This window comes from Saccoglossus kowalevskii, chromosome 12, assembly GCF_978046115.1.
Source record: "Saccoglossus kowalevskii chromosome 12, keSacKowa6.1, whole genome shotgun sequence".
Lineage (NCBI taxonomy): Eukaryota > Metazoa > Hemichordata > Enteropneusta > Harrimaniidae > Saccoglossus > Saccoglossus kowalevskii.
This window is the reverse complement of record NC_140652.1, coordinates 25,185,533-25,212,757: the sequence shown is the minus strand read 5'-3', so window position 1 is coordinate 25,212,757 and position 27,225 is coordinate 25,185,533. Positions and strand designations below refer to the sequence as shown.

The 27,225-nt window shown below is 39.6% G+C and overlaps 1 protein-coding gene across 2 annotated transcripts; it reads left to right on the top strand.

The window, feature by feature from the left end:
* LOC102803234 (uncharacterized) lies at positions 1-27,225 on the top strand. 2 transcript variants are annotated; one of them, XM_006821535.3, is made up of 3 exons: positions 1-705; positions 14,394-14,456; positions 25,503-27,225. In XM_006821535.3, exons 2-3 carry the CDS (start codon positions 14,415-14,417, stop codon positions 26,250-26,252), a joined length of 792 nt encoding a protein of 263 aa, XP_006821598.1. In that variant the 5' UTR covers positions 1-705; positions 14,394-14,414; the 3' UTR covers positions 26,253-27,225. The 2 variants fall into 2 exon arrangements, with proteins under 2 accessions (XP_006821598.1, XP_085362660.1); XM_085506534.1 differs by lacking the exons at positions 1-705; positions 14,394-14,456 and adding an exon at positions 20,428-20,521.

The window sequence follows — 27,225 nt, the reverse complement described above, 5'->3', positions numbered from 1 at the left end:
AGATGACACAGTGGAATGTGAATTATAACCGTTTCATATGACATGTACGTGCTACTTTCACCGGGTTCAATTGACTTGGCGTAAAGCAAGCATCGGCTGTGAATGCAACCCGAAATCGTGTTTTTGTTTGTACCCCTGTAACCAAGTACCCACAGTATATGTACACCGCGCGTAATCTTGTGGGGAATCGTTTCATTCGTACGTGTTGTTTAATCGCGTTTGGACCAACATACCCAAGAATATTGCACTGCACCTTGCTAGACCGACAAGATACGGATCGAGTATCGGCAGTGCTGTAACTGGTGATAGATAATTGATGCGGAGCCGATATTGTCACGCGTCTTCGACTGGTGCGAGGGATACAGTCTTGGGAAATTTAGTTGCAGATACAAGCACTGAGTTTACGCGAGTATTGCGGAGGCAAGATATGTGTAGGCGGTGCCGACCAATGAAAACATAGCTAGCTGTATTCTACAACCCTGAATGTCGAAGTTGACTTGTATTGCTATCTTAGTATGAGTGAGTAGCGACAGAGACAGTCCGATCCGAACGACTCACGATTAATCTCGCATACCGCACGGTACGATTCCCATAGCTATCATCGTAGTTCCGTACTACAACAGTTCTTGGCATCCATGCATGCGTGTACGTCAGCCGTGGGACGACGACACGGACGGCACTGAAAAACTTCAAAACACGATGAAGGTAAGTCAGTACTCGACTTTTTTTTCAACTCGGCCCCAGTGACATCACTGTGATATAACGTCTACACAAATGCTGACAGACTGGCAATTTATTGTTCTCCGTGTTCGTATTGTTTCGGTTGTGCATGCAATGGGACGAGATATACGCCGTGGCTGTTCTTCCTGGGGGGAGCGGATGGCAGCAATGTCTTAGTAACCTATCACAATCTGTCAAATTTACGCGAACATCTATATTAAGCGTTTCAATTGATTTTCTTCTATTTTTAGTATATACACTAGTATTTTATTGGATTGACGATATACGCAGAATCTATAAACATTCGACCACAGCTATTCCACCCCGCGCAGTGCTTTTACTCAGCACAGAACAAAGCTTAAGAGCCATCCCAAATAGTTTTTAAATCGATTTTGCCGACAAAAAACTAATAGGAGTGTACCATTAGGTTTGTATAAATATCCCCAATCTTTTATTATCACGCAATAACAATCACAGTATCTGCTACCCGTTTTGGAATTTGACGTTTTTTTTTTTTTTTGTTGGAATTTTTCTATTGTGGAATAGCAGTCGTTAAAATTGAACTGCGCGCTTTTGTTTGTCAAACTGTAAACACGTTTACGCCCATGCGGCGAGGCTCTATGAATGGCGAGGCGGACGAGGGCGGCTGGGTACCTGTAAACTGACTCGAATTCACAACAGGGCTTATTAGAAGATAACACGTGTGAGACTATACTATCGCAGCACTGTGCCTTCACAATGGGTAATATTTGGTTCCGAATGGTTTAACACGAATGGCATACCGGTGGATGGTTGACTTTCTACATGACGGGGCAGCTCTAAACGCTGACAGTGAATTTGTCAAATGTATACAGTAATCAGTATGCGAAAAGGACGCACGCGTACAAGCTATCGGAAATACGGCTTTGTCATCGTGTCGGAAACCAAGGACGAACTTTTTGACGAAAAATGAATGGTTCATGGGAAAGAAGATGATGAATCATTTATATCTGAATCATACATGACTTTGCTAATTTCATTTTTTTTATCGAGCGTCATCGTCACAGATCTAGTGTAAATCTATGCCGTTCATAATACGGCCCGGATTGAGTAATTGCATATCTTTGATCACTTGTGATTGGTTTTTCTTTATTACTACCGCATGCCACGAATTCTCGTCTTTGTTTGGGTCTATAGTTTTCTACCAATGGTCCTGTCAAAACGTTTTTCTCATGTGTGGTCTGGCGTGACCCGGCTGAGTTCACTGAGTCCGACCGGGCGTTCCAATCCAAAAACAATGCGGGATCTGCCTCCGTTCGTACAGAGGAGGGTAGAAATCAGACTAGTTTGGCGCCTATATTCTGCCCCAAACAATGTAGTTCATGCCGAATTTCCCAATGACATTGCCGTAAACATGGGGAGCGGAATAATAGTGACAAGATAGGTGTTAGTGCTGTCACGATTTCAGATGGTACACAATGCTGTTGATCAAAACAAGAAGGGCAGTACGTCGTTACACTACAGATATTCAAACTACGCCTCGGGACCGAGACGGAGACATATTTCACCCCTCCACCCCTCCCCCGAAACACGCTTGTACTACACGTATTAGGCATGTGCCAATCAAGTATGGATTTACAAGAATTCTCACGATAAAACGCCGATTTGATAAAAAAAAAAGCAAAAAAAAAAAAAAAAAAAAAAAAAGCACACATACACTTTAAATTAATTTTTGGCGGGAATATTTTAATTAAAGCAACACCAGGTGTAACTTTTGTATCGTGTTTTGTCGCCAACAACAATATGAGTCAGTGTGTCATTGAGTACAGTCAATTTATTATTTCATGTACAACTATAAATAAATTATAAATTAATCGCGATAAAGAAAGCTGTCTTTTTCTGAACATAAAAGATTGTATGATTTAACAGTCCCAGTGCTATTGGTTGAAATCCCACTTGCGGTTACCTGTAATAATTGGTTCACATAGACCTCGTGATGTCGACTGATTTGCGTCGTAAAACGCAGTGGGTAAAACTACTAATGAAATAAAAAAAAAGAAAATACTTTTTTGAGAATCATGACGTCACGAGTAGTAATAACATCATCAGATTACAAAGATGTTCCACTCAATCAGAATCTATAAATTATGACGTCATAATCTTGTGCCTTGTCATTTAATGGAAATACTATATTTTAGATACCTTGCACAATATAATCGAAGAATGTAGCGGTGTTGCCATGGTAATAACAAGGCAAGTATAGTCAATTACCCGAACCTGACTAGTTTAAAGTCACCCGTTGCCATAGTTTTTTTTATCAAGATGACTAAAAATTTGAATATTTGCTTTTTTATTTAAATTTCAGTAAATCATGACTGTTTTGATAATTTTGCTGTTTACATTGATTCACTGTTCTGAAAGCACGGGTGGCATCTGGTATCATGCAAAGGGATTGTTATGAGACAAAGATTCCCCGATATTATAGTATGTATATTAATATCAACCAAGGCCACTGGTGGAGCAGATTCGACCAAGACGCTAGTGGAACTGTACCGTTTGTAGTCATGACAACCCGTGCTTCATTTGAAATTAAAGAAATTATAGCAAATAAAAAACGACTTAACGGCATTCCGTGAATGAACGGAATTCCGTTCTCTTCTTTTTCTCGTTATGTTTTCCAGTACAGCTCTATTTATTCAATTATTCTCAGTGAAAGTGGCAACGTTTCCGATCTGCCAGTTATTTTTAGACCCCCAAGCCACGGTAGTTGTTTAGGTTGGCCAGTTAGCACTCAAATACTACCTGTGACATACAGCGTGAGTGGACGACTCGTTCATTTCAGCTTATGGTCACGTGATTGTCTAACTCCCGCCACCGTACATGGCTATAAGAATCAGTCTGGAATTTCGTCCAGTAGACATTTTGGTGCCAAAAGATAAAACGAGGAAAATCAATCAAGAAAATTCTCTAACCTAGTTTTCCTACTAGAAAACAACCCTTATAGCTTCGATTGTGGCAGCATAAGAAGGACATATAAGGTTCGTTTCTTTAGGGAGAAAAGGAGGCGTTTTTGAAAATACACCCATGGCTAGTGATATTGCATGTTGTGCTTTGATCTGATTGCCTGGACCTAAAGAATATCACAGCGTCAGGACGGTCACTTGGCACTGAATAGATGGTTTTGTAAACCTTTGTCGACAATAGTCAATATAGACCATTGTAGCCTTGAATGAAGGGCCAGCCCAATGGCAACTAAAAGACTTGAACCAAAACAAGCCAGCCCAAAGACAGTGACTAGGACGAACCAGCCCAGGGATAGTTACAAAACTTAAACCAGGGCGGACTAGGCCAGCCATTGTCAGTGACAAAGCTTATACCAAAGACGGACCAGACCAATGGCTGTTACTAAATTCAAACTTTGGTAAACCTGTTAGTACCGCGAATCAGGCTAAACCAAGACTGACTAGCCAGATTTCAGGTGACAGTGGTTATGATTAGGACAGGACGGACTAGCTCAGTGATAGTCGGGTACTCATCAGCCCAGTGACAGTTAATAGGCCTAAACCAGGACGGACCAGTCCAGTGACAGTTAATAGTGCTAAACCAGAACAGACCAGTCCAGTGACAGTTAATAGTGCTAAACCAGAACAGACCAGTCCAGTGACAGTTAATGGGCCTAAACCAGGACGGACCAGTCCAGAGACAGTTAATAGTCCTAAACCAGGACGGACCAGTCCAGTGACAGTTAATAGTCATAAACCAGGACGGACCAGTCCAGTGACAGTTAATAGTCCTAAACCAGGACGAACCAGTCCAGAGACAGTTAATAGTCCTAAACCAGGACGGACCAGTCCAGTGACAGTTAATAGGCCTAAACCAGGACGAACCAGTCCAGAGACAGTTAATAGTCCTAAACCAGGACGGACCAGTCCAGTGACAGTTAATAGTCCTAACCTATAACGGACCAGTCCAGTGGCAGTTAATAGTCCTAAGCCAGGACGGACCAGTCCAGTGAAAGTCAATAGTCCTAAACCACGACGGACCAGCCTAGTAAAAGTTAATAGTCTTAAACCAGGATTGACCAGTCCAGTGAAGTCAATAGTCCCAAACCAGGGCGGACCAGTCCAGTGAAAGTCAATAGTCCCAAACCAGGACGGACCAACTCAGTGACAGTTAATAGTCATAAACCAGGACGGATCAGTCCAGTGACAGTCAAAAGTCCTAAACCAGAACGGACCAGCCCAGTGACTGTTAATAGCTCTAAACCAGGACGGACCAACTCAGTGACAGTTAATAGTCCTAAACCAGGACGGACCAGTCCAGTGAAAGTCAATAGTCCCAAACCAGGGCGGACCAGTCCAGTGAAAGTCAATAGTCCCAAACCAGGGCGGACCAGTCCAGTGAAAGTCAATAGTCCCAAACCAGGACGGACCAACTCATTGGCAGTTAATAGTTCTAAACCAGGACGGACCAGTCCAGTGAAAGTCAATAGTCCTAAACCACGACGGACCAGCCTAGTAAAAGTTAATAGTCCTAAACCAGGACGGACCAGTTCAGTGACAGTTAATAGTCCTATACCAGGATTGACCAGTCAAGTGACAGTTAATAGTCCTAAACCAGGACGGACCAGTCCAGTGAAAGTCAATAGTTCCAAACCAGGGCGGACCAGTCCAGTGAAAGTCAATAGTCCCAAACCAGGACGGACCAACTCAGTGACAGTTAATAGTCCTAAACCAGGACGGAACAGTCCAGTGACAGTCAATAGTCCCAAACCAGAACGGACCAGCCCAGTGACAGTTAATAGTCCTAAACCAGGACGGACCAGTCCAGTGGCAGTCAATAGTCCTAAACCAGAACGGACCAGTCCAGTGAAAGTTAATAGTCCTAAAACAGGACGGACCAGCCCAGTGACAGTTAATAGTCCTAAACCAGAACGGACCAGTCCAGTGACAGTTAATAGTTCCAAACCAGGGCGGACCAGTCCAGTGACAGTTAATAGTCCTAAACCAGGATGGACCAGTCAAGTGACAGTTAATAGTCCTAAACCAGGACGGACCAGTCCAGTAAAAGTTAATAGTCCTAAACGAGAACGGACCAGTCCAGTAAAAGTTAATAGTCCTAAACGAGAACGGACCAGTCCAGTAATAGTTAATAGTCCTAAACGGGAACGGACCAGTCGAGTAAAAGTTAATAGTCCTAAACGAGAACGGACTTGACAATCTTTTATGATGTAATTGTTCTTGTCCAAATATGGTATATAACTTCCGTATTTGAGAATGTTTGACCATCCAATAGACGAGTTTCGATTTATAGCGCCATCAGTCGGTTTCCGTGCGTGAATGGGGGACTTGAAATTTAGCTCGCGCAATGTATTCGCTAGTTTTCCTGGTTTCTGGCGTTCTGATTACGCGGCAAAATAAACCGCTCCGCGCAGACCAAATTGGAGCCAGGGCGCGCAAGTTTCTAAGGTAACAGCGAAACTCGAAACGTGTCTATTGGGTGTGTATGTGTGTTCTATGCCCTTGTACTTAATAGTGAAGGCCATTATTAGCGTTTTAGCAAGTTGCAGAAAACCCCAGAGTTATGAGAAATTAATTTTTTGCTGTGCACAAACATCAAAAAGCAGTGAGATAACAACATTTCGAAATTTCAAGGCTTTCCTGTTAAGCCATAGCCTAGAACGTGTCTACTACCCTGGATATTCAGAGAGAAGCTGCGTCTTTCTTTCGGATATTAAATAGTAATCCTATTACGCCTGCTTCTGGTTTCCATAACTGTTAGTTCATGCCCGTATCCAAATGTTCCCAATTAAGCCTTGTTACGATTAAACTGGTGCCTGGACGAGGAAGATTAATTATTTCTAATATCATTCAGAAACCGTCACTATCCCATCCGAAAGTGCCCATTATGATGCCAGCTTCCCACAGTCGTGAGATTGGCATATCTGCTTTTAGCTGGAAGGTAATCATCCCACGTTTTATTCTAACTGCAACTTTACTTTACTATAGTACGGAAGTCATTGGAAACCTTGAAAATCATTAATAAATAAATGAGTATTCAAATTGTGCGTGGTATCCCACACAACAATGACACGCAGTTTTGCAGAAGCCGTTCCAGATAACGATGTGACGTTCGTGCTTGGATCTGACGACTAGTTTTACATGAATAAAATTTCATGCTATTTTGTTGAACCAAAGATTGGTTAATGCTATCGTAGTGTGCTCAATTTACTCGGTAAATTTATCAGATATATAAATGCACTGAACGCCCCACTGCGTCTGACGCAAAGTGGCTTATTAGACGGGCTGGCATGTGACATATTGCACAATGTTTGGCGGACTATGGAAGCTGCTTTCAGTAATTTAATCATACGAGTGTGTGTGTTTGTTTAACGGACTTCGGTCTCGCCGATTATTAAAGAACGGAGGTATCCGCTGTCCGCGTTCGAATTTCGCGTAAACGCACAATGTATTTTACACGCGTTGTATGCGACCCATGTCGAATACGACGCGCCGCGACGACTTAACGAGCGCCTGTTATGTTAAAATACGTAAATCGCCTTTACGATTCTCAAAATGTATTTTTTTTCTCAATTCAGTCTCCCCCCCCACAAAAAAAACGGCAGAACATTAAAAAAACAGGTCATTCATTCCGGAAGTTGTCCGTCTCATGTAATCAAGCTGAATTTTGGGTAACACGAAACGCCAAATTTGCAAACAACCAACGTTTGTGGCGTATCGGGAATGATTTTAAAACAGAATAACATTACTTAAAAAAAAAACATTGAACCCCACAAGCAATAGGTAATTTTCCAGAGGGGAATATAGCGTTAAGATTACTTACTTCATCAAAACTGACCACCATCAAATATGTATAGCATATTATTAAAGCGCGGTAGTCGTCGCGCAGCGCGTATTCGAATTTCATATAAACATATTTTACACGCGTTGTATACGTCGCTATGAGTCCCATATCGAACAGAACGTGGCATGACGACTGCCGTCCTTTAAGCGTGGAAATAACTTAGTAACTTAGTACTTTTAAAGTGACTGAACAGTGGGCGAGCTAGATTCAGACGATAACCCACGTGGTGGTTATACTTTCTTTGACTAAAATCCACGATAAGCAAACATGTACAGGGATTGAACAACTTTGTAATGGACACGGGTTCATAAAGGACAAAGTGAAAACCATTATCAGTGAACAAAAAGTCGAGCTTAGATGTCTCTGCACATTTGGGCAGCTTCGTGAATTTAGCATTATCAGCTTCTCGTGAGAGAGAGAGAAAAAAACACGAATTCACGTTAAACGGCAAATTGATTTATTGTGTAAAGTGTTGAAATGAGAGCAATAACTAACCATAGCGGTAATTGGACGTTAACGTAGAGCATGCTTATTGACTTAAGAGTGGGTTTTCATTGTGGGAGTTTTCATTGTAAGTTTGGTTTTGCATTACCAAGAATGAACTTGCACTTCAGTTGCGAGAGAGTGAATTCATAATCTGCTACTAAAGCACCTCGGACGTCGCGCTGCGTCGTGTTCGATATGGATATGACGAGAATCGATCACAAGCCAATATGAGTAAGGAGACTAACCTGACTACGACCGGAATGTAATAAACATGCGTGCTCTAGAAATATCGCAATATTGTCAGTTGTCAAACAATATTTGTCATGCGAAGTTATCATGCAAACATGCACGTGGCAAGTCTTATTCCATTGCGCACTCTGCCTTGTGTATTTTTTCTGTTTTTTGTAACATGCTTTTTAGTTGATTCATCGCAAGTAATAAAACACTTAGTTGTAAAATGTAAGTTTCTTCGTCAAATGTTTTTCAAATTGATTCGTGGACAATAATTAGATGTGTCGTTCAAAACGTGAATATGCCTTGATTGTCCGTTCATTCGACAATTGCACCGTGTTCTGCAATACGTAAATCCGTCAAACCGTTGGAAGTTATAACAATTTGGTCAACGACCACGATCAAGTTTCTGGTCTGCAAATAATTTCAAAAGTAATTCGCATTGCCTTTAAAAGGAATAAGTCAATGCCCCGTGAATTGTAAATAATTTAAATCTATTTGAGACCCCTTACGTCTATCACGAAGCTGCGTGAAATTAATGCTTGCCATACGTTTGTAAAGTGAGGCGCGAACGATGGTACTAATTTCTTCCAAATGTCTCCAGAATGCATGTTGACGTCGAGTACGCCGGCGACAGAGACCTCGATGATTTGGAAACTCATTGTTTCTAGCGTGTTCACTCATGCGTAGCCGAATACAACATTCCAGTAATCAAACGGTAGCCAGTCAGCGATTGAAGCGATAAGTGTTTTACGTCGCTAGTAAGCCGGAGACTACGACGTGCAGAAGGCGGTGAAGCGCAGACATACAGGAGACAACGTAAAATTTACTGGCCTTCGTACAATTCGTTGAAATCACGCGCCAATCAGACATTACGTGGTTATAATTTATACAAGTGATTAGTCTGACCGTACCCTGAACGCTACAAACAAGCGACTATGAGTGTCTATTTTGTTGAAACAAAATTACGTGAGCGCTTGCAAAAACGGAAATTCTTCCATAAATGAGACTAATTTGCATAAAATTCAAACTCAATCATCGCGCTAACGCCATTGTGATTGTCATAATAGATATATTTACCAAGGTATTTAGATCGTGAATGTCGTTGCCATAGCAATGCAATGTGTAACACGTGCTTTGTAAATTGCATCTCGGTCACCGACAGAAGAAATAAATAGTATTTCATCGCGAATGGAAATGATTTAAACAGACCGTGAGCATAAACAAGTATCGACAAATCAGTGAATTGTACAACTGACATTGCATTAAAAACTGATAAGACTATTATCACGATGACGTCACATGGACAACGTATATATTTTCTGAGAGGAGTGGGCAATATTTTTCGCATCATGCGATGATTAAAGATACAGTAGACAGAAAGATTACAAAAGTATGTGTAAGCGAAGAACCATTAGAAATTCCGGGCGGATTTTGAAAATAAAAGAAATCTGCAGAGAAAAAAAAAAAGTTTTAAAAGGAAACATTTCAGACAAAAAATATATCTATAAATTAAGTCTCACACTTGATAAAGAAATGCAAACTGAAGAAAAAAAGGTCTCTTATGGTCAATCCAATTTCAATTAGTAGTACGTATCAGAAATTGAAATCGCATGCGCGTTTGCGTAGGTCAGTGTCAGTGTAACCGTTTTCCATTCTGAACGGTCATATTTGCCATGACAATTGAATGCACTATCTCGGCAGTAACCAAGCCAGGTCGAACACGTACTTGCGGAAATTTCGTGTAAACATACAAAATATTTTCCACGTACTTTTCCCATCGTATGGCATTCATATTTAACACGATGCGGTACGACGCCTGGAGCGGTTTAACCAACCATTCTATTTATGTGAGAGGTTTATTCAATTGCGGCTCCACAGTGGTCGATGTGTCAGAAATCTCAATATTGACCACTGATGAACATTGATTTTATGCGCTCCAGATAAAATGTATATCAGCGCATGTATCGACACAATCAGGTCCCTGTTCTACCTTATATTATGGTGTTATTAATAGTTATTTACGCGCTCAATAAATCCTCATCTGTCCTTGTCCACGTGGCACGTAAGAACGCTCGTACCGGAAACGAAGATAAATCGACTGGGTGCGCGACTTCATGCCATCGGATATAGAGAATAAACAAACAAAATATTTAGTGCGAACTTTACCCCTCACTGAAAACCAAAAATCTTAAACATCCCATTTGTGTAATTATTATATATTTTATTGACCCGGTGTATTTACTTTTGTCACGTCCAGACTCAATGCCAACGTACTTTAATCGAGATGTCATCGTTTCCAGGCACCAGAAGTCGATTGCGCCGTCACGTCGGAGGTGGATCGTGTGAAAGGGGTCGATCGAGAAATTGTTGCAATGTCCTTTACAACACGGCTCGTTTTTCATTTACTACTGTGTGGTTGTTTCAAGTTTCAACACAAAGTGCGGTGAGCAAATTACTACACGCTGCGCCGTCCACACTACTAAGAACCCCAGTAGTTTACCGAGGCTAACAGTATCAAGTACGCTTTAATATGAACAGCTTGTCGCTCCAACGCAGTGCACTTACGCGGTGCCCGTAGCTAGATACATCGCTGTTTAACGACGGAATGATAAATCCGTGTTATGAGTTAAAGTTCTTCGTAATTGAGAATACCGCGTAAACAACACTGGCATGATGGGGCTGTAGTGTCATCAGTTCGGCGAGGCGGTGGGCACGGACTACGGAATGTACCGGTCATAATATACGCATAACTTTACATAACACATTGACAGAAATAGTTTGAAGTTCAAAACAATATATTTTATCCGACCCGCGTGTAAGGATGACTTGCGGTTGATTTATTTAAGGCGTGTATATGGCAGATGCCAGTCGTTGACCACGAGGCGACCCGGGGGACGTTCTTACGTGTTCATACAAGATCCTACGTTGTTACAAAAATATAAGTTGAATATTATTAAACAATTGTAACAATTGCGTAAAGAAATTATTTAGTTTGGTAAAATTACAAAGTACCTTCTAGTGTATTTCATCTGTGTTAGAGTATGAAGGGGACCACGTGTTTGTTACTACTAACATTCAGTACTTGTTTGTTGGCGTCATTCCGGAAATTCTTTTTATGTAGGTCACACTCATACCGTAGTACTTTAGCGTAACTGACAATGATGTGGCCACAAATAGCGGCTGCACTGAAGCCATTATCAAGTTGCACCTGGAGCTGGAATTGAACGTCAAGTTCGCTTACGGATGCGACATTGGGGCGAACAATGGTCTAGGTACTAGTAAACGTACGTAAGTGTCTGTGTTCTGTGGTTTTGGGCCCGCATGGCTGACGCCTGAGAGGCGCATTCTATTCAAAGTTGGAATAATGACACTAGGGTGCTAAGATAATCACAGAACTCTGTCACATAGTCTCCAAACATGAAATACGCTTTCAGCGGAAAAGACAAAACCAAAAAACATCCGTTATACTGTATATTGTTAGCACTCGCCTTTTCAACTTGCAAGCCAAGATAGACAACAAAGATACTCAAAAAAAAAAAAAAAAAAAAAAAAAAAAAAAAAAAAAAAAAAAAAAAAAAAAACGTTCAGATTTGGGGGTTACACTGGACCGTGTCCTACCATAACCAACCGAGTAAGATGAGATATACTTAATATAAAAAAAAACTTGGAGATCTTATTATCCAAGATTTTGATGAACGAGCTTCTTTGTATACACGTGAATCGGGGTCCCATTTACGTACGCGGTCCTACACGCGGTATTCCACTGCCGTTAGAATTCTGTATTAAACTGAACATCAACCAATACGCACAATATGAGTTGGCATGTTGGCATTTAGCGATTTAAATTGCTAATAAGGGAAAAGGGTTGCAGTGTGATTTAAAGTGAACGCGTGATTGATGTGGAAACGAATCTTTCACTTTTTTGTGAAGATCTTATTAGTGCGATTACATTCAGAGATTTGTTAAAAGGAATTACTTTTCAGACACGTGCATTCTCACCAGCACCAGAACCAGGTACATAAATCGTGGTCAAATTGACTTTTTTTTTTAGACATGGAGAACTATTTTGCAGTTTTGATTTTAATGAGAACAGAAATTTCACGATACGATATAGACAAGTTTATCACTGTATGGCGCATGCGCAATTCGGGTTCAATTGGCCAGGTAGCCTGGAGCGCACACTTGTTAAAACAGAAAAGGGGAAATGTTTCATGTAGCTGTGCTCTCGCTAGCAATGACAAAATAAATTCAGATATTCACAGCTTTTCAGCGAAATGTTAGCAACATATGTCATCATATATAAATTTATTAATGCTAACAATCACAAAACGAGCATTTTCACGGCTTTTGTGAGATTATTTTTATAATATACGTGCACTAAAATTGAAACGATGCTCACATAATTCAAACTAGACTAGACTATGTAACGAGAGTAATTATACACGACGGAAACGAGGGAGCGTTCAATGATTGGGAACGAGGCTGAATCTACGGAGCCACGAGTTCTCGGATATTTGCCATAGGCACGTTCCGTCAGGTCATTCCGAAAAAAACTGACTATGTAAATTAACGCTGTTACAGAAATCACTGCGTAATTGATTCCATGTCAATAACGTTTATGCGCGCTATTTTATCGTCGACGTTCTGTATTTTCTTACATCAATCCGGTGTGTAAAATGAGTGAAGCGAACACAGTTTCCTCATCTAAATATGAAATGTCACTGTGCACACTGGCATATCATAATAATTCCGATCATTATCCAAATACATCGTGCTTAACCCACGAAGGTCACACATCCGGGCACTGTACTGTAAGTTGATTTATAACAGCAATCGTATATACATCTATAATATTACATATTATACCTATTTTTTTAATTACTAAAATAGCGATTATTTGCATTGTTGCTGAAAAATAATTAGCAATAATAGTGATTTTATACGGTAAAAAGTCATGCACGAATCATGTATAAGATGTCTATGTGAAACGTGAGATCTAATCAACTAGTATATTGATTGATTTCTAATCGTAATACCAGGATATAATAATCGCGTTAATAATACAGTGCGAGCAAACCGATGCGTGGATTCTTGTATTATAACCATGGTTATCCAAGGTTGACTATTGCTTACGAGAACACGTGACAAACGCTCTGCACTAATGCACCTGCGGATATTGTTAGCAAAGACATTAACGGTGTATATAATTGCAATTAGAAAGAATGTGGACATAAATTAAGGGATCACTTGTTTATATTCCAATTGAGTCGATGCCTCATTAGTCCCCAACACGCGACTTTATGCTGAAGGATTCCTACTTAGTTTACTGTTTGTATAATACAACTGTTAAATAACATAACATGTAATGGTTTAAAAAAAAAAATTAAACATTAACATTTAAGATTGGGTTAATCTATACATATGTCATTCCGTCTGTCATTCCGTGTGTCTGTCTGTCTGTCTGTCTGTCTGTCTGTCTGTCTGTCTGTCTGTCTGTCTGTCTGTCTGTCTGTCTGTCTGTCTGTCTGTCAAATTTCAACGAAGATGGATGGTGCGACAATAGTTTCATTTCTTAGTCGTCGAACTTAGTATTAATACTATTGTGTGTAACTAGGCTACTGTAGTCGCAATATTGTTGGTTTATTGTCTTTGCAGGGCACATTGATAAATTTGTTGCCGTTATCATATACACTACATCTCGCGGGAACTCCAACCCTCGCTCGTTCTAGTGTACCCCGTACACTGTATCATAGTGTCTCATATTTCCAGTCTGTTTTCCAGCACAAGACAAAATTCACGCTGTTGTGGACTGGCTCAAAATGGCCCCTGAGACATATTATCAGCCTTAATATGCGCTGAAATACCATTTATTTAAAATTTATTTTAAAGCGAGGAAGTCGTCACCTGCGCATGCGTGTCAAATGCTCTCAGCGTGTCATTGTTTACAAACCATGAGCCTTTGCGTTTTTAGTGTGTGTTATCGTCGCTTGTGACCCAATTCCCGCGCGTGCGCACGTGACGACCCTCTCGCTTTAATATAGCAATTTCTTTGTTTGCCCTGTACCCCGTAATTACGATCATACATAATTAATATGTTTTTAATTCAACAGAAAAAAAGATAATTATTTAAGATGAAGCACTGTTTGGAGATGATGGACGAAGCAACCTATCGGGTAAGGAATGGCTCATTATTCTTCTGGGATGGAATATGTTTTTGTGGTAGATTGTCATTTATTTTATTTTTATCTCAAAGTGAGTGATGTGGGTTTTTCTGTAACAAATTCTAATAAATTTATATTATCTCAAATATGCACTGCTCGTAATAGGACATTTAATAAAATACAGCCATGTAAACCTCAACAACACTCATAAATCCAAATAAATGTATGGTAGAACAAAAATGCGAGCGCGTTTAATTCAGCAGTGTTGTAAATTTATTTCTCATCTATTCACAAGTTTGAATTCCTTTCATTTCCTTCCAGAAACGGGTAATTTCCGCCATATTTTACAACAAAGCGTGAAATGCGACTCATAATTCATGATGCATTTATGTTCTCATTTCGTTGTATTATTAATCACGCGAGTAGTACAGAGGGATAGGAAGAGAGACTAAACAAAGTAATGCACTGGAATCTGAACGCAAAATAAACAAATATGACGATAATAATATTACCAGATAAAAAATAAGCACTCAATAATCACCGCTTCAGGTCATGAATAAGGAAAACAATGAAATCTGTAACTCAACACACCCAGACTCAAATATATAATCTACATACATTTCTTAGGCGATGTGAGTTTCATTGTTTTAAAAAATCATAATATTAATAGATACACTTAAGATTAATTAACTTCAATCTCGTTCAGTTCGATTCACTTCCAGCTAGGTCAATTTGATCCACTTCCATCTAGGTCAATTTGATTCACTTCCGTCTAGGTCAATTTGATTCACTTCCATGTAGGTCAATTTGATTCACTTCCGTCTAGGTCAATTTGATTCACTTCCGTATAGGTCGATTAGATTCACTTACACCTAGGTCGATTTGAGTCACTTCCATCTAGGTCGATTTGATTCACTTCCAACTAGGTCGAATTGATTCACTTCCAACTAGGTCGATTTGATTCACTTCCAACTAGGTCAATTTGATTCACTTCCGTCTAGGTCAATTTGATTCACTTCCGTCTAGGTCAATTTGATTTACTTCCATCTAAGTAGTTTTGATTCACTTCCGCTCAGGTCAATTTGATCCACTTTCATCTAGGTCAATTTGATTCAATTCCATCTAGGTGAATTTGATTCACTTCCATCTAGGTCGATTTGATTCACCTCCAACTAGGTTAATTTGATTCCCTTCCAACTAGGTCGATTTGATTCACTTCAAACAAGGTCGATTTGATTTCCTTTCAACTAGGTCAATTTGATTCACTTCCAACTAGGTCAATTTGATTCACTTCCGTCTAGGTCAAGTTGATTCACTTCTGTCTAGGTCAATTTGATTTACTTCAATCTAAGTCGATTTGATTCACTTCCGCTCAGGTCAATTTGATCCACTTTCATCTAGGTCGATTTGATTCTCCTCCAACTAGGTTAATTTGATTCACTTCCACCTAAGTCAATTTGATTCACTTCCATCTAGGTCGATTTGATTCACTTCCAAGCAGGTCGATTTGATTTACTTCAAACAAGGTCGATTTGATTCCCTTCCAACTAGGTCAATTTGATTCACTTCCAACTAGGTCAATTTGATTTACTTCCGTCTAGGTCAATTTGATTCACTTCCAACTAGGTCAGTTAGAATCACTTCCACCTAGGCCAGTTAGACTCACTTCCACCTAGGCCCGTTAGAATCACTTCCACCTAGGCCTGTTAGAATCACTTCCACCTAGGCTAGTTGGTTAGACTCACTTGCACCTAGGCCCGTTAGAATCACTTCCACCTAGGCCCGTTAGAATCACTTCCACCTAGACCAGTTAGAATCACTTCCACCTAGGCCCGTTAGAATCACTTCCACCTAGGCCCGTTAGAATCACTTCCACCTAGGCCCGTTAGAATCACTTCCACCTAGGCCTGTTAGAACCACTTCCACCTAGGCCCGTTAGAATCACTTCCACCTAGGCCCGTTAGACTCACTTCCACCTAGGCCCGTTAGAATCACTTCCACCTAGGCTAGTTAGTTAGACTCACTTCCACCTAGGCCCGTTAGAATCACTTCCACCTAGGCCCGTTAGACTCACTTCCACCTAGGCCCGTTAGACTCACTTCCACCTAGGCCCGTTAGAATCACTTCCACCTGGGCCCGTTAGAATCACTTCCATCTAGGCCCGTTAGAATCACTTCTACCTAGGTCCGTTAGACTCACTTCCATCTAGGCCTGTTAGAATCACTTCCACCTAGGCCCGTTAGACTCACTTCCACCTAGGCCCGTTAGAATCATTTGCACCTAGGCCCGTTAGAATCACTTCCACCTCGGCTAGTTAGTTAGAATCACTTCCACCTAGGCCCGTTAGACTCACTTCCACCTAGGCCCGTTAGACTTACTTCCACCTAGGCCCGTTAGAATCACTTCCGCCTAGGCCCGTTAGAATCACTTCCACCTAGGCCCGTTAGAATCACTTCCACCTAGGCCAGTTAGACTCACTTCCACCTAGGCCCGTTAGAATCACTTCTACCTAGGCCCGTTAGAATCACTTCCACCTAGGTCAGTTCGATTCACTTTCACTTGTTTCGTTTTGAATCACTTCCGCTCAGGTCAGTTCAATTAATTTATTTTTCCCAGATCAGTTTGATTCACTTCAATCCAATCGCTCCCATTTAGGTCAGTTTGATCCACTTCTATTTAAGCCATCTCGATTAATTTCTTCCTATATCAATTTTATTGACTTTCATCGAGTTCAGTTCGATTCAATTCGACTTACGTATGTTCAAGCTAACCTGAATGTGTCACCGTTATAGACATCGATGCAATTCACTGTATGGTATACACATTTCCGCTGATTTAAAAATACGGACCTGACATCACGATTGTCCAATACCATGGTGAATCATCCCGAGACGTCGATAACTATAAAACTAACTCAAAACATTAAATTGTTAATTTCCCACGACAAGTTGTCGCCCAGACGTTGTGATTTCCTAAAGTGTTGCGCTATCAAGTCACTGAAACAGCCAGGGGAGATACGATAAAATCCATTAAAAATTGCATGTCGGGAAGTGTTAACGATCATGTTTGTAACTAACCTAATTTTATGACAATAACTCAAAACATAGCCTGAAACATTGATATAGATGTTATGATATATTTGTGCGCAACTTTGCTGTACTTGTGCGCATGTAACGCACATGTTTTCATCTCATGTCCAAATACAAGTACGTGTTAAATCCTACTTCACTTGAAAAGCAAACGTGCCGGTGCGAGTGACTGCGAAACCGCCCATCTCCTGTGCGGGGTGTAAATTCCACAGTTTGACTAGAGTAGAGTTAATCGCTAAATAATAAAAATAATATACATAATATTTTATATTTAACAAACTTTTCATTTAATTCCACGAAATCAAGCATCAAATGTCATGCATGCGTAATTACATTTGCATATATCCCCATCATAGACATTATATTGGTTCAGTTTTCGGTCTCCAGAGTCAATGGAAATCACAGTTGAGTTCTACATGACCCTAAAAAAAAAGGGGGGGGGGTTAATTCTACATCATTCTGAAAAAGAGGACTCACAGTTCCGTAAAATGTTTAGAAAAGCACGTCGGAGCCGATATCAGTACTTCTTCTATGCGAGTACTCTCCCCGGAGACGGAGACCATCTTCACCACCGCGATATTGATGAATATATTATTGTGATTGTAATCGAGAAGAGCCATTTACCTATTTTTGTAACAAACGAGAGTAATAAATAAGATAAACGCAAGATTATATGGTTTTAACATTAACAGCTATCGAAGTATGCATATTCATACATCAACTATGATAGCTCTAATAATGAGGAAGGCTTTAGATCTTCGAGCCGCATTTAATGATCCACATTTACATAGTCAATTATACTAAAAGACGGTACAAGGTAAATGTCAGTATTAAGCTAGGCTATATATCAACGTCACTCTGCTAACCATGTGTTTAGATGTGAAACGCCCATGTGTCCTGCCCGTGGGAATACCGTAATGCGTCCTGTATTTTATTCGAAAGGTCATAAATTTGAACTTGTCCAGTTCTTCGCACGTGAACAACTGTTGCTAGGAACAATGCACGTACCTTGACAGGAATAGGGTGGGCTGCATTACAAGTGACGTAGCCCAGACTAGACTTGAATTGGGACCAGGATGCTAACAAATTGGGTGTCTGAGTGAATTTTGGCAACAAATACTTCATTCCCCGTCGCGCCCTCTAGCGATTAAGCACGTCTATTACGTGAATGGAAGTCTATTTAAAACGTCCATATTGTTTTGATCAATGCAGATAGAAAATTATTTTTTTGAAGGATTTACCATAGTCTATGTAACTAACGACTACATAACTACGCTTTGAAGGATTTACCTTTCACAAATTTACGTCATTTTACGTCACTTAAGCGCTTTGTCGCTAGAGGGCGCGACATCTCTTCGACCAATCAGTGAATACGTCAATGATACTTCCAGTATTGTCAGTTAAAAAAAATAAAACACAGTTGTTCACACAATGGTAAGAATTACTTTTAAAAGTGACGCATAATGAATCATGTGTAAACAAACCATGTATTTTACATGCGATGTAATCGTCGCATGGGACCCACATCGAACACGACGCGGCATCGCGACGACTGTGGCGTTTGAATTCGTGAATCCGCATTTGTTTATTTATCTTGAGCACGTTTTCACTTACACAAATATTTTTAATAAACCTGGTAGTCACTTTAAAGCAACATCATGAAAAGTCTAAAATATGTACTTCCCATTAAAATGTTTTACAGCATCGTCGTCAGCCGATCCCTGATTTGTTTTTGTAAATGAAACAACGCCGTCTCCTCCACTATTGGAATTTGTGCAATATTCATATAACCAACACACACTATTTTCTCGTAACTGGGAATATAAAGTCACGTTTTGGGAAAATATCGTACAAGAAGAAAAAAACATATCATGATGGACGGGGATGGGCGACACCATGACGTCATGTAATCGTCATTTCTCACGTGGGATGACGACTTTGTTCTAATTGTCTTACATGCCCAGTAAAAAAAAAAGAAACGAGTACGTTGCTGACAACATGACCCCCAGGCCAAATGATCTCAATTTTACTTCTGTGGTTATTTACTAGCTTTCAAATTAACTTTTAATAGGGTTGAAGTGACTGGAGACAGATTGCGATTAGAACTCGAGCATAGCTACTCTAATTAGGACATTGTAGCAATCTATGTTTGACGCGTTTGCGTTAGACAAAAGTCGGGACGCTACGTCATAGCTGCTTCATTAAATATTCATCAACGTGTAGCAAATCAATTACGCGAATCATGTCTATGATTCGAACTGCGTGTTCTTTTATTAGTAAATGTACATTTGGTCAGAGTTTAAGTCCCATCTACGTCATCAAATAGCAAGGCACTATACAGGTCAATTCAGAAAGACAATCTCGTCAAATTAATGCCTAATTATTTGGGAATTTGAACAAATTGTGATTAAAATGTGATTAAGGGTCCTATAATATATATTCGTTTATAGTATGTCTATCGTATCGTCCAGGACCTGTTGATGTCACAACCAGTACTGGCATGAACCTTGCCATTTTTGTGTGTTAACTGAAGATTACATCTTCGCCCAATGTGGGACAGTCTACATTGTGAGACTTTTATGCGATAAAATAGGTTTTTCGAGCCGTTTTTTCAAACCGCACCCGATTTTCTTTAGGAAATATGTTAGTTAATTGATCGTTTCGAGGTAAACTTGACAGACTATATGTTTTTTGGTAGTTCTCATCAATATTTACATTATTTAATACTGTATACGAAATCGGGACGCCGAGTTAATAGAATTATTTCTGGAAATGGCCTCCTCCGAGTCGGTGTTGTGACTAACACTACTGTCCGAGGCAGTCTGTTGCAACGTACTGGCAGCGTGGGTGGTTGTCAGTGTGCAAATAACATATAAATTGGATTGTGGTTTTGCTGGGATAGTGCTATGCATACATCGACTTTGATGTGTTGGCAACCGACAGTACGGATAGCATGAAGTATTTCGCGGGATAATCTCGAAGGGCTGCGTGAGTGAATATGTTTTTTACATATATATATATTTATATATTCACATTTTATAGATTTTATTTAGTAATATTTAATTGTTCGAATAATTTTTGTTTTTCTTTGTGTATATTTTTTTTATATGTCAGAACAATTTCTTCAAATCAAGTATGTAAATTAGGTAATTAGTATGCAAACTAAGGTTATACATTCAAATACACAGGCGATGTTCATGTGTTTAGTTTCAATAGGGGATTTTCCGTACAATTGCGAGATCTCGCGAGATGTATGAAAAACGCGCGTCGAACGTCTGCCGCAAAAATCGAACGATTTGATTTTGAACTAGAATTTCTTTATTTCGTAACTCACATCGACCGGCCGATCTTCGACAGAGGAATATTGCTTCCGAATACCTTTACTTAATCAAAATTGCTTATCATCAAATGTGGACAGCACATTATTAAGCATGGAAATGTCCCCAAAATACTTCGCGTTTGTCGAATCCCACGCGATGTTTGACGCCACTACGACGCTATGACCTTTGTTTGTCCTGTTTTTACGTTCGATTTCACGCATAACGCGTGATTCTCGCAGTCAACGGAAAATGGTCTATTGATTTGAGCAATTTGTTGTTACGCTACAAATAAACAATTATAAACATATTTAAATATTAGGTTAATTTGCCCAATCAAAATGTAGATATTAATGATAGATACAACTACACAAACACCCATGCGTGTATGTTGTTTTTTTATTGTGAAGCGCGGGACGCAGTCGTTGAGTAGCGCGTTCTAATTACGTGTAAACTATGTATTTGTTTACGCGAGTTGTATACGATGCATGGGGCGCATGTCAAATACGACGCAGTATGACAGCTGTGACACATTAAATACTGGCCCAAGCAATAATATTGAAAACAAATATGTTTAAATAAACCCTCTAAATGCCTGTATAATTGTTTATATATATATATATATATTTAAAATATGTAGCTTATAGAAAATTACGTCTATCTGAGAAAAATATGGAAACATACATCAACTATTGCGCCTACTAGACATTTTGGCGGGAAAAATATGAAATTCTAGTTCGAAATTTGTTATTTATATGACACACTCCATGAGAAGAATGAGGGTTGTGACCTTCTGACAACAATCATGTAGTTTTTATTATAATTCTCATTGTTGCGTTATTAATTTAATTTGTTGGTGATATATTAATAAATTATTCAAAATTATATTTTGCTATTTAAATGGCGTTTGAAGGTCGAAACCGTGTCAGCATAATTATTATCTGTGATATTGGATGATTAGGAACCACACGTTCTATTGTTTGGCGCCTCGCGCGACATGTATAATGCTGAAAAGAACATATCATTTTGATAAGTGCGTTTTATAAGAGTTTTAATATGAATATCGCGTTGATAACAATATTCCATACTTATTCACGGAATCCGTGACAGCTATAGCTTTACGTCTTAGTTATTCTGTCTAATAAAAAGATCATTTACAAGCTACGCTCTCAGATCATTCCTATAGATTTGGGGGTATTTCGAATAGTATTAATGTGTAAATAGCGGGGATTGTATGTATTCAACTTTATATTAAATGATTGTTTTACTTCACATTTCATTTGACAACACCTTTTCCTTAAATCAAATAAAGGTATAGAAATTACTTCAAAATGCAACTTCATAAGACCATAGTTTGCAGCATGAAGAAAAAAATAAATTTATTGGTTATTTATGAAAAATTTCATTAATGAAATATAAAACTGTGTGACGCACAGGCGTACACAATAAGAAAGCCGTGAATCTTTTTTTAGTCCATTCAATAAAGGTGTTTAATAATAGCATCTTATCAATAGTTTCCATTTTTAGAGTATATTCCGTAAACTAGAGGTCGAAGGTCATAATATTTTCAATATCTTCAAATCATAATAACGAGCTGTTGGGGTAAAAGCAAACTGTACCCACTGCGTGCCCTGTCATGAAATACGTTCAGTCAACATGGCAGAGGAAGCAAAAATAGATTGGGTCTTATTTATTGATCGCGTTACTGTTATTGAAAATCCAGTTTCACTAAAATCGCTGAGATTAAAGTAACCTATTGGATTAAACTTATCACACTACTTATTTGCGGGCTCGGGTTATTAGACTCTCGCGCTACTCTGATCATCTGCTTTCAAGTTTGTGGAATCGAATTTCTCGAGTCTGACTTACGACATACAGCTTATCGTACATTGTGCGACATGATTCGTTGTCATTGCCTGCGATTTAGAATCTCACTAACCCAAAATAGAGTCCCCGTTATGGTACCAATAATTCGCGAGACGTAATTACCGCAGCGTCGTTTCTCGGAATGTTTTCGAATTACGACGGTGATCAAACAAACACCGACGAAAACGCAGCAAACCGAACAACACAAATCTCACGCATAGTTGGCAGTCAATTCGCCTTTTGTACCACACACATTGCGTACGGTAGCCTGTTTCCGGTCATGGTACGAAATTAAAGTGAGCGTTTTCATTGCCGCCACCTCAAGCATTAACAATGTCGACCACTGGCAGCGATATCCCCTGCTTCATTGGATTTCGACAAAATCTGTCAGTTTCAAGTATCTTGATCCGTACTTTTTCGATTCTGGCGCCACCTCTACATTGTGGCCAAATAACCGGAAGGTATCGTTTAATTATTTCGTAATTTCCTTATAAAGAGGTATGAAAATATTCATTGTCTGCCGGCCGCCATCTTGAGCATCTCAAATGCCACTGGTTATATTGCATGACGGGATAGGCAAGATCTACTTATGTATACGACAGTTTTGTTATATCGTTACCATAGGGCATTGCGTTTATCTGACTTGTTAAACCTAATTTGTCATTCAGAACAACCACTGCACTTTTCAGGTATTGACTGTTTGACGTACAAACAACGGCAGCTCATAGCCGCTAAAGTTTTATTCACCGAAATGACCGATATGAAGAAGGCCCTTCAGACGCGGTTCTCATCCGAAATCACGTGACCGCTATGCAATTTACTGTGACTTCCGGGCAAATATAGAGAGCCGAGAGTTTATGTGCGTATACGCTAGCCTGAAATAAGCTGTGACGCACATAGTGGTATGGCGCAGCAAATATCAATGTATTAGGTTTTATTAAAGGACTTAACACGAGTAAGCTCCCATCAAGTATCCAAATATGACCGACTCACCCCGTTACTGCCTCCGTCTTTATTAATCATTCATTGACAAATAAATTAATCAATCGATGACGTCATTCTCCATTTCCTGGAAGTCAGAAAAAATAATCCCAGTCATTTTTGTAATCGGCTGGTCACGAAATAACGTCGTGGTTGAATCGGCTTGATCGGGAGCAAGATACCTTAGGGGTAAACATTTGAAATAATGAGCTGTGGCTTGAAGAGTGTGGGCATAGCATTTTTTTTCGTATTTTTTTTAATTAATGTGCTGACATCATTTTCCTTGCAGCACCTGATATGCAATTTACTGTTTCTCTTGGTGTCTCGCTTGCAGTTTTTTTTTTACCAAATCTTCTTTCCTCCCTATGTTTTCATGTGGCCAGCCCCTTACTACAATTTATTAGGTATAGGATTTGGAGACTGGAAGTTCACGGAAAGTCCCGGAACAAACAAATGTCTATGACGTCACCGCGACGACGAAATCGGAAACGTGTAAGTAGCGTGTGTGTAATGTGCGTTAATCCACCGGGGCACCACAGTGATGGGTTAATGTAACTAACCATTGCGAGGCTCCACGTTAAGTGGTAGCGACACCGGTGACCTTTAACCCTTGTGGTTTACCCAAGCGCGTAATGCACGTGACATGTGAGCTTGTTCAAATTGAATAACCGTACACCGGTATGCCTATATTTAGTCTGCGAAGAAATATTGAAATCAATAATTTGCGTCTTAATAAAGCCGGAATATGGATTGTGTGCATTGTTAAACGATGATGCACGTGGCGCTATAATTGGGCTTTGTTTAAATACGGTTATAGTCACAGTTGCCAGCTGCGGCGTTCAAACGGAAGGCGATCGTAGATAATGTTATTTATGTAATCATAACACAATACGTGTTAAAATAACGTTAATGTTTTTATCATGTTGCTGAATACGCCGTGTATGGTCTACGGTTGCCACATTGATGATATGGGTACCCGTGGCTCTTAGCGTAAACTAAGCCAATAACAATGTAATTGTAGTCACCCTGGACCCCACGTAAAAACATAACTACTGTATTCGGGATCCTTCAGCTGAATACATTACCAGGGTTTGTCTATATCTCTCTGTACACCCGTGGTTACATAGAACTCTTTAAAAAAACGTCATTTTTGAAGGTTCCTTCATTCGAATCCTGGAATCAATTTAGTAAATGCATGCTATCAATATTTTATTGACCAACTCAGATCGAGTTTCGGACGGTGGCAGAAACGGATAGTTAGGAAATTTCACAAGACTTTCGATTCAATGTTTCAAAATGTCATGTTTTTTACTTGTGAGATTTAGTATGATTCACACTCAGCACTAACGATATCATTCAACAATTCATTCATTTAGTCTAGAGTACGTATTTCTTTTTTGTAATGAGAATTTATCAACAAATGCATCATTTCATTTTGCCAGGTGGTTATGGAAACATTAAGAACACGAATATCAGGTCGTTCGGTTTTGTCGAAACAGAACTCGCTGCGAAATTCCGTAACCAAATTCATACATCAGACATTAAACCCAATTTCGAAATCTACGGAATGAAGTTGATAAAAGAATTGTTCTCAGAACTGAACAGTGTTAGGAAATTGAGGAACAAGTATATACGAGACTCGCGTCTGCGAACGCTCTGGTAAATCGCCCTTACTGGCCGCCCGACGACTTTCGTTTTCTGAACGAAGCAATGGGATGATTTCTCGTTTGCAAAAGTAGCGGTATTTCTTCAGTGTAGATGTGTAGATGCATAGATAATGATACACTCGTTTTTTTTTCTTACAGAGAATGGTGAAATTATTCTGTAGTTTGCTGATATTGATGTTGATGTGTTTGGAATCAGTGGACACTGCGTCCAGGTCGCCCAGGACATATCGGTATATATTTAACGACAGAAAAGATACGGAAGATGACGATATTCATGTGGGGCATCACATACCCCATACTAACTATGAAAACATTAATGACATTTCAAATCAAAATCCTGCCTTGTTGTCGAACTTAGTGACTTTTTCTACCGCCAGGCCAACAACGCCTCCATGGCACGTAACGTCATTTCCGGATCCGAACACATACGACGACGACACGGAAAAGTCCGAGTCTCATAACCGTGATAAACGACGGGTGATGATACACCCTGAAATGTCGGTCTGTGACAGCAAGAGTGGGTGGGTTACTAAAAAATGGGCTACAGATATTTATGGACAAAATGTTACAGTTTTATCGATGTTTAAAATTAGGGACAACACAACAATTGGGCAATATTTTTATGAAACGTCCTGTAAGACAACGGGCGAAACAGCGCCCCCTGAAAACAACTGTCGAGGAATTGACACGCACGAGTACAGTTCGGTTTGTAAAGAGAAGAAAACGTGGGCATATGCCATGATACAAACAACATATGGAACCGAAGACTGGGACTGGATTGCCATCAAAACGTCGTGTGTTTGTGCACTACAAAGAAGAGAAGAGCCGTTGATACGGTCAACCAGGGATGCCTTATTATTTGCTCTACTTAGAAAGTTGAGAAAATAAATAACGAGCATAAAACACGCTTCTGAAATATGACGAAAAAAACAGAGTTTTGTACAAATAAGAGGTTTTATAAAAAAGAAAGAAAAATACACTTCTTTAATTTGTTCTTTCTAGGTGCGGTGAAAACTAACGGCTGCAGCACGGTCGTGTGGTCAGCTGTCATTTTAGAATCGGGACTCGGAATTCAAGGTTGGCGCGAATGAAGCTTTCACCACTATGGTTCTATCAAGTGTCACTCTCAATTAGCTGAGTGGACCATTTTCACGTTTATCTGTACACCAACGAACTTATGATATATCCTCATTTTGATTAAGATGTTTTGCAAAGCATAGACCGCGTCTGTGCATCTCCTTAATTAGTATTGACGTTTCATCTCATTTGGTTAGTTGGGCAACCAATCACAGAATCTGATACTAGTGCGTCATACTAGTATTTATTACGATTGCATTAATTGGACGTCAAATACATTCCGGTCATGCGCAATCAAATGTATAATTAAAGAAATGTGTGTAATTGCAGTCCAACACTTTACAATACATCTTATCTTAGCAGTTTGACATGAACTCACCTGTTATGACTAAATCACGCGAGAACAGTTGTATATACAAGTTATAATATAATAATTATTTAATGTATTTATATTCTTTTTATCTTATCATTGACGCAAAGTGGAATAGTTTGTGACGTAAATAGCTTTCCATCTGCGCATGTCATATCACTGTGATTCACGCCATATTGACTCAAGATTACGTTATACCTACCCTCATTTGAGTATAGGTATGACGTAACGTGCTTACTGATGTGCCATGGCGTAATGCGTAGACAGGTGTTGAATTTGTGGGCATTTACGATTGTGTACCGAGTACTGTTTATGTTAAACTATTGTATTTTAGCTTTTATCTGGACTATGTAGGATGTGACGTCACGTGCCTATTTTAGAACATTTTATGGAATACACGTGTTTCTGACTATG